Here is an 8,159-nt window from a genome sequence, read left to right as displayed (position 1 = left end):
CCGCCCCTCACGGCTGCGGCGGCCCTCGGGCGCCCCCCGGCGGAGAGCGGGGACAAGCGCGACCCTCTCCCACCGTCCTCCCTTCCTTCCCCACCTTTTCCCTCTCCCTTCTTCCCTACTTCCCCGTTTCTCTCACTTCCCCCGACCCTCTCGTTTTGCCCCCTTTCTTCCCCTCCGTCCCCCCTCCGTCCTTCCCCTCTCTCCCTCCCTCCGTCCTTGATCGCGGGGTCACAGCCGCGGCCCGGCCCCTCCGTTCCTGCCGCTCCTCCCCTTCCTGCGGCGCCGTTCCCGGCCCGTTCCCGCGGGCCGGGCGGCGGCAGCAGGTGAGGCGGGGGCGGGCCGGGCTCGGCTCGCAGGTGTGGGGCCCTGCGGAGCAGGGAGGGCGGGAGCGGGGCCGGCTCCTGGGGGAGGCCTCATCCATCCCCCCTAAACAAATCCCAGCGGGGATCTCTCAGTTCACTCTTCAGGGAGTAACTCCCCCCTTTCCCAGCCGGCCTCTCGGGAGGTGAGGGTTCTACTTATGGCTCTTTAAGAATAAGTTTATTGAAATCGCTAACGAGTTATGAGAAGGTCACTTTCGGAGCAGTAATTGAATTTAGAAATTTAGAAAGTGTATTTATTGTATTTATTGATAATTTTTAAGTATGATCATGTTTAAGTATGTTAAGTGGTTACACGGGGTTTTATGGCCGTATAAAACTCAGCTGTTGTCTTTGTCCGCCACCCAGACGGAATGATATCACCGGATCATAAATACAACGTGTTAACGAGCTCCATTATCACAAGCTGCTGACCTATTACCTTACATGGATCAAAGCCAGCTGAAAACATTGAGGACTGATCCAGTCCCAAGTTCTTGTCGTTTTCCTTCTCTGGGTTAGGGCAGAAGGGCAATTTGGTTTGTACAGGAGACATAAATGCTGGTTATTCTTTTATTAACCTGGAGGAGTTGATTTGACCTAGTTTTTTTGTTTGAAAACGGAGCGAGCAAAGGAGATGTTGCTCTCTCTGTGTCTTTAGCTCCACTGATCCAGCATTTTCTTAAGGATTTCCATGAATAGAGAGGAGCTGGCTGATGTGTAACCGGTGCGTCCAGTTAAGTGTTACAATCTTCCACTTGGGTTTTACATAAGGACTGACTTTGTTACCTGCAGAGGTATTGCCCTGGCTGTGTCCCCGGATAACCCAGAATCACTGGAATTGCTGACAGAGGGAATACTGACTGCTATCGATCTGTTCTGAGTTCCAGGTTTATGCCAGTTTGGCCACTGCTGGGATACAAAGGCTGAACTAAATGAATCTATAACCTGAGTGCTGATCCAGATGTTGCTGTGAAATACTGAAATCGTGCTGTGATGACCTCCTTTGAGAACATACCAGGTCGTAGAGGCTTTGATCCAAGGGAGTAGGAAATTGTTGAATGTAGGTACAGAGGAAAAGGGAGGGATTTGTTTCAGCAGTTGTTGCTCAGCATCAAGCTTATTTCCAGTTTACGCTGGCATGAGTTTGGTGAAAGTTTATTTTGCAATAAAATAAATAATAGAAAAATAAAGGGGATAAAAATTCTTCCAGGGAATTCTGCAGTGCAAAACAAACCTGTGTTCCTGTTGTCATACCAGAAAAATGTAAATAAATGGTGAATTAATTTTCATTTACATTGTAATACTACTACTTCAATAGTAATTAATTAGAAATGTAAATTAATGACTTTTAAGCTTAAGGAGGGCAGGGCTGGATGGGATTTTGGGCAGGGATTGTTCCCTGGCAGGGTGGGCAGGGGCTGGGATGGAATTGCCAGAGCAGCTGGGGCTGCCCCTGGATCCCTGGCAGTGCCCAAGGCCAGGCTGGACATTGGGAGCTCCTGGGACAGTGGGAGGGGTCCCTGCCATGGCAGGGCTGGGATGGGGTGGCCCTTCATGTCCCTTCTAACCCAAACCATTCTGGGATTCTGTGATTTCAATATTAGTCTGAAAAAGAAAAAAATACTGCTGAATTTTAGTAGAGATTTCTTTAATATGTCAGGCTAAAGATATGACTTGTGCCCTGGAAGTTCTTTAGAAAAAAGGATATTTAACATGTTTTTTGTACAAATGTGTCTGTAGGTTCTTTATAATGTAGCTGCATCTGAAGAAATCCCCAGTGGCTTTGTGTCATGCTGCCTAACAACATGGGACATTGTTTCATGGGACGGGGAGCCATGGTCCCAAGGAAGCTGAAGCCGTTTCTCTGCAGGATGTTGTCGGGTTACAAACCCAAAAACGATGTCAAGGACTCTTACAAAATTCTGGAGCTCGAGGAAGGATGTTCCATGGATGATGTCAGAAACTCCTATCGCAATCTCGCCAAAAAATACCACCCAGACAGCAGCTCCGGCATGGCCGATTCCAAGGCCTTCATAAGGGTGGAGGAGGCCTACAGGGTTGTGCTCAGCGACCTGGCAGCCAAACAGAAATCAGACTCTGGCGAGGAGGAGGAGGAGGACCAGTTCAAATCCAAGTCCCTGCAGCACAGACACTACCTGAGCTTCGAGGGCGTGGGCATCGGCACGCCGAGCCAGCGGGAGAAGCAGTACATGCAGTTCCGCGTGGACCGCGCCACCGAGCAGGTGCTGGAGTACCGGCAGCAGAGGCTGGAGAGCCGCTACGCCGGCAGCGACCTCAGCAGAGCCAAGGACGTGCGGCAGAGCAAGAAGGTGAAGATAACTCAGGCGGTGGAACGGCTGGTGGAGGACCTCATCCAGGAATCCATGGCCAAGGGAGACTTCGACAACCTCAGCGGCAAGGGGAAGCCTTTGCAGAAGTTCTCGGACAGTCCCCACATCGACCCCATGACCCACAACCTGAACAGGATCCTGATCGACAATGGGTACCAGCCCGAGTGGATCCTGCTGCAGAAGGAGATCCGGGAGACCATCGAGCGGCTGAGGAACAGCATCGTGGCCTCCAGGAGGAAGCTGGGGGAGCCCATGACGCTGTCGGAGCAGAAGCAGTGGGGTCGGATTTGCGAGCAGTTCGAGGAAGACATCAGGAAATTAAACAAGAGAGTTGACAACTTCAACCTGGTGGTGCCCATTCTCAGCAGGCAAATGGTGCATTTCAGCATGGACAAGGAAATCCTCCGAGCACGAAAGACTTACGAGGCTGTCGTGGAAAAGGTTTCTGATTCAGACACGAAGGAAAACGAGGGGGAAGAGGGCAAAAGGTTTGGGTGGAAGTCTTCTCTTTTGAAGTGGTTAAAACTTACACCGAAATAATTTCATGCTAATTCCTCTTATCAAGGTTTTGAATGCACTTTATTAATAAAATATAGCACTAGAGAAATTTCAGGTTCAGTGAAAATGTGAAATCCACACTGTCACCCTGCTTGAAGGAAATTTGGTTGTGTGATGAGCATTTGCATTACAAATAACTCAATTATTTTTAAATGTTATTAAATGAAATGTGCCAGTTTGGGTTGTGGTAGAGTTATTTTTTTGTCATCATTAGTCTGCGTGTTTGATTTGGGCTGGAGACTGTGCCGACCATTCCAGGGTGTTTTTATTGCTGGGCAGGGTTTGCACAGCACCTTTTGTGCCTTTCACACCTCCCCACCCCTGGGGGGTTAAACCACAGCAGCAACACATCAGTTCTTCTCTTGCAGGTCATTTTCCTTCTGCTGAAATCCAAATTAATGCCTCACTTCAGCACAGACTGTAATCGCTTTTACAGTCTCTTATCACTTCAAAGGGGAAAGAGGCATAAGGAAAACACATCAGAGTGGAGGCGAGCATCTTGCTGTGCCCTGTTTGACCTTTGTACTCTTATTTCAATACTTACAGCTCATGAATTTTTGGCAGGTTCCCTGCATATTTTTTAAAAGTACATTCACCTCTTTAAGGTTAAATTCTGTGGCTGTGAAGGGAGGGTTCTGGATGTTGGCTTGGACTGTACCTGTGCACCAGTCCATTTTTGCATCTCTAACACAGAAAAAGGTCTTGGTAATTTATTTATTGGTGAACACCCCCTGCCATGGCAGGGCCACCTCCCACTGTCCCAGGAGCTCCCAATGTCCAGCCTGGCCTTGGGCACTGCCAGGGATCCAGGGGCAGCCCCAGCTGCTCTGGCAATTCCATCCCAGCCCCTGCCCACCCTGCCAGGGAACAATCCCTGCCCAAGATCCCATCAAATCCTACTCTGAAGCCATTCACTGGCTCCTGGCCCTGCAGCCCTTGGCCCCAGTCCCTCTCCAGCTCTCCTGGAGCCCCTTCAGGCCCTGCAAGGGGCTCTGAGCTCTCCCTGCAGCTTCTCCTCTCCAGCTGAGCACCCCCAGCTCTCCCAGCCTGGCCCCAGCAGCTGTGTATGAATGTTTACTTCCATCGTTTATTCTTTTTTATTTTTATATTTTATTCTGTTTACAATGAAAACTGTTAATTAAAGGTACTTTTTTGAAGGTCCTTTGACATAATACTCTTGAAAAACCCACAATTTTGATTCTCATGATCTGCAGGAATTGGATCAGAATTGCTGTTCAGACAAATCCAGTGGGAGATTTCAGGAGCAAATCAAATTCATGGCACAAGGGTAAGGAGAAACCAGGTTGCAGGAAATGGGATCCACTTTGGCTCACAGAGAATCATCAGCACTTTGCATATCAGAGGTGCCATAAAGGGTGAATCAGCAGACTGAGGGATTTTTATGTTCTTTTTAAAACCTCTTGGTTTTAAATGGGGCACTTATGACCTAACCGTGGTACTTTAAATCAGCCTTGCACTGATGTCATCAAAAGCTGCCAGGCACAAAAATCCACTTCTGCAACATTTACAGTGACAATAGGAAAAAATATCCACTTTTATTTTCCCCAGGTATGTAGAGGAGTTCAGTGTTGTCTATAATCTTGTTGTTTTGAGCCCACAAAACCTTAAGAGCAATGTTTAGTCAATACTAAGGAATATCAACTACTGCACACAGAAAAACCAGGAGAGAATGGCTTCAGAAGGAATTTTTCTGGCTGTCACCAGAATGTTAATTTGAATTTGATAAATGTTATTTTATGACTGTGGAAAAGGGTGCAATCATTGCTGATCCCAGATCCAAAAACACCTTCTTTATTCCTGTTTCTTGGTCTAATCTTGGTCTAATCTTGTGGCTTGAAAGGCTTAAGTGGCATCTTAATATGAAGACAAAAGATTATATGCATCTATAATTTTATATGTTATGAAGATACAATATTTGAGGTATCAGTTTTTCTTAAGGTAAGGAATCTGTTTCTTGCCTAATGGGACAAGTAGGAATGGCTTGAAACAGAGATTTAAACTCAGTGTTGAGAAGAAATTCTTCCCTTCTCTAGGCACTGTAAATGTGGAATCCTGCTGAGGATTTCTGTGTTTCAGAGCAGTAACATCTCAGGATGAACGTGGAGGTACAGAGAAGGTTCTTAGGAAAAGGAATAAAGGAGAAGCGAGAGCAGGGCATCTGGTAAAAGAAATACCTAAGTGATAAATCTTTATTCTTAGTGGGAGAAGGTTTCCCTCTGAGGGAACAGGGTGTGTGGTGTCTCCGGACTTGATGGACCAGTGTGTACATGTAAGGTTAAAAAAGGAGGAAAAGAAGACTTTGAGGACAATCTGATTCTTTTAATTCCATGTGTGTGAGATGTGCTCTCTAATCCTCAAAATGCTGACTTTGATCCAGTTCTTCTCCTTGCCCAGAGATTTTATTCACTGTCTGTCTTTTGTCACCTGTTTTGCTGTTTTAGATGGGTTGTTTCATGAGTTTATTGATGTGTTTCTTACCCCCATATTGCTTGTCCAGTAGGTTCCCTTCCAACCCAGACCATTTCATGACGGATCCTATGAATTAGAATTTACCAGTGTTTATTAATTCTGTTTAGATTCATTAAACCAGACACCGGACTGAGGTTTAAAAAGCATTTAGGGGTGAAATTAATCTATTTCAACATGGGATGAGCTTATATATATATAATGCTGTTCCCGTGGGGCAGCGGAAGAGGCCGGGGGTCATTTATGGCCATGTGGGAGGCGGCTCTGCGGCCTGAGGGGGCCGCCATGGGGGGGCTGTGAGGGGGCCGTGAGGGAGCCGCCATGGCGGGGCCGCTCCAGTCGTGAGGGGGCAGCCATGGCGGGGCTGTGAGGGGGCAGCCATGGCGGGGCTGTGAGGGGGCCGTGAGGGGGCCGCCATGGCGGGGCCGCTCCGGCCGTGAGGGGAAAGGGGCGTGGCCCGGGGAAAAGGCGGGAGCGTGGTGCCCCCGCCCCTTCCCTTCCCGCCCGAGCGGGAAGGGGCGGGGCTCGTGGCGTGTGGAGCCTCATTGACCAATCACAGCGCTGAGCCCTCACCCGGCCCCCGGCTGATGCGCAGCGCTCGGTTCTGATTGGCCAGAGCGTGCGTCAGTCAGGGGGCTCGGTGCCCGCAGGCGGAAGCGGCGCGCCCAGGAGCGGGTACGTGCGGCCGCGCCGGGCCGGGCGGCACCGGGAACGCCACCGGGAACGGCACCGGGGCGGGAGCGGGATGGGGAGAGAGAACGGGATGGGGAGAGGGAACGGGATGGGGAGAGAGAGCGGGGTGGAGAGCAGGACCCGGACCGGGAGGGACCCCCAGGCCGCTCCCCTGGGACACCGGCACGTCCCGGTATGTCACGGCTTGTCCGGCCCTGAGGACGCCCCGCCGGTGCTCCGCGGAGAGTTGGGGTCCGTAGGTGAAGTTAAAGGGAAAATAAAAAAGTCTTGTTTAGTCTGAATAACAATTCCTGCGGTCGGGAGCCGCTGTGGCAGCAGCGTGGGGTCGCGGCTGTCGTGCCCCGTCATGCCCCGGTTCCTCCCGGTGCAGGCCTGAGGCACAACCCGCCTCTGGAGAATCGCCAAATCCAGAGTTTTATTTCTTATTGTTTTACCTCTACTTCCTCAAGCCTTCAAACTTTAATAGCCCCCTCAAAAACCCCTGCTGCGGGCAGTTTTGGGGCTGAGCAGCGCGTTCCTGTACAGGGATAAATCATGGGTTGGGTTGGGTTGGGTTGGGTTGGGTTGGAGGGACCTCAGAGCCCACCCATTCCCAGCCCAGCCATGGCAGGGACACCTCCCACTGTCCCAGGAGCTCCCAATGTCCAGCCTGGCCTTGGGCACTGCCAGGGATGGAGCCTTGTAAGGAATATAAATTTCTCCAATATTGCTTTTTAATAAGTTTTTCACACGGCCTTGTTTTTGTACGAATTCATTTAAACCTCGTTTATTTGCTCTTGTCTTTCTGTAGTACTTAATTAGACAGCAGAGCCCAGTGTTGTGGATTAGGGAGAACTGAAGCTGCAGGAAATCACTGAAATAAGTGGGAAAATGATAGTGGGGGTAGCAGAAATGTTCACATAAGCTCCTGGTTTCCTTTTCATCCTCTGTGCATGTGGGTTCATGTGTGACCTAAAGGATATTCTGATGAGTTGCTTGTGGAAGGTGCACCTTCTTCAATGAAAACTTGAATATTCTTCATTACCAACTTCCCTTTTTCCTTCTGTCTTTTCCTCTCCTCTTTGGAAACAGATGGTTCTGTTCTTTACTAACCCAATGATATTCCACATTAAGGCATTTTTCTTCCTGCAGACTTTTTGTACTTCCTTGATTACTTTCAGTATTTTGTTCAAGTGAAGTCAGTTCATTTGGGAGAGAAAATCTGATTTTTCAGGTGAAAGTGTGGAGCTGCTGTTGTGTTTTCTGCCTGCATGACAGACCAGTGGGGTTAGTGTCAGTGCTGGCATCTGCCAGGGGTGGATTTTACAGCTCCAGTTGTGCTCACTTTGTTCAGAGTCTCCAGTTTGTTCCTGCAGATGTGTTTTTGTTCGCTTGACACGAGTGAGGAATGTTCTTGGCTGTCCTTGGGAAAGGGGAGGAGGCTGATGGTGGGAAGGGCGTTGAAGGACTGGGAACGCCAAGGGCTTTACCTGTTTCCTCCCTGGGAGGTGTGTGGGTGGAAGAGTTTAAAGCAGAGAGTGAGTTCTGCACCTTTATCCAGGTGGGAAATTCCAGCTGGAAGCGTCTGCCTCCACCAGAGGTGTGTGTGCAGCCCGAGGAACCTGGGCTGTCCCTGTTGATCCTCGTGGGGACAAACTTCAGCCTGGCTTGTGCTGTCTGTGGAGCCTCAGCTTTGCACTGGGGCTGGTTTATTTAAATGCAGTTTATT

At 49.5% G+C, this 8,159-nt stretch overlaps 2 protein-coding genes across 7 annotated transcripts in view; both read left to right on the top strand.

Moving 5' to 3' along the window:
* The first annotated feature begins 203 nt into the window (after positions 1–203).
* Positions 204–3,451, top strand: DNAJC28 (DnaJ heat shock protein family (Hsp40) member C28). 5 transcript variants are annotated; one of them, XM_015620716.3, is made up of 3 exons: positions 204–323; positions 1,250–1,380; positions 2,103–3,451. In XM_015620716.3, exon 3 carries the CDS (start codon positions 2,153–2,155, stop codon positions 3,251–3,253), a length of 1,101 nt encoding a protein of 366 aa, XP_015476202.1. In that variant the 5' UTR covers positions 204–323; positions 1,250–1,380; positions 2,103–2,152; the 3' UTR covers positions 3,254–3,451. The 5 variants fall into 5 exon arrangements, with proteins under 5 accessions (XP_015476202.1, XP_015475996.1, XP_015476280.1 ...); XM_015620510.3 differs by having other exon boundaries at positions 1,250–1,422; XM_015620794.2 differs by lacking the exon at positions 204–323 and adding an exon at positions 406–505.
* A 2,902-nt stretch (positions 3,452–6,353) lies between these two features.
* TMEM50B (transmembrane protein 50B) overlaps positions 6,354–8,159 on the top strand; it is a 9,309-nt gene continuing 7,503 nt past the window's right edge. For both annotated transcript variants that reach the window (XM_015617159.2, XM_015617148.2), the window contains exon 1: positions 6,354–6,433. The gene's annotated coding sequence lies outside the window, so the exon portion shown is untranslated. The remainder of the gene's footprint in view (positions 6,434–8,159) is intronic.

This window comes from Parus major, chromosome 1 (genome assembly GCF_001522545.3).
Source record: "Parus major isolate Abel chromosome 1, Parus_major1.1, whole genome shotgun sequence".
Classification (NCBI taxonomy): domain Eukaryota; kingdom Metazoa; phylum Chordata; class Aves; order Passeriformes; family Paridae; genus Parus; species Parus major.
Note: the sequence above shows the minus strand (reverse complement) of the source record. Positions and strands in the feature narration are given on the sequence as shown.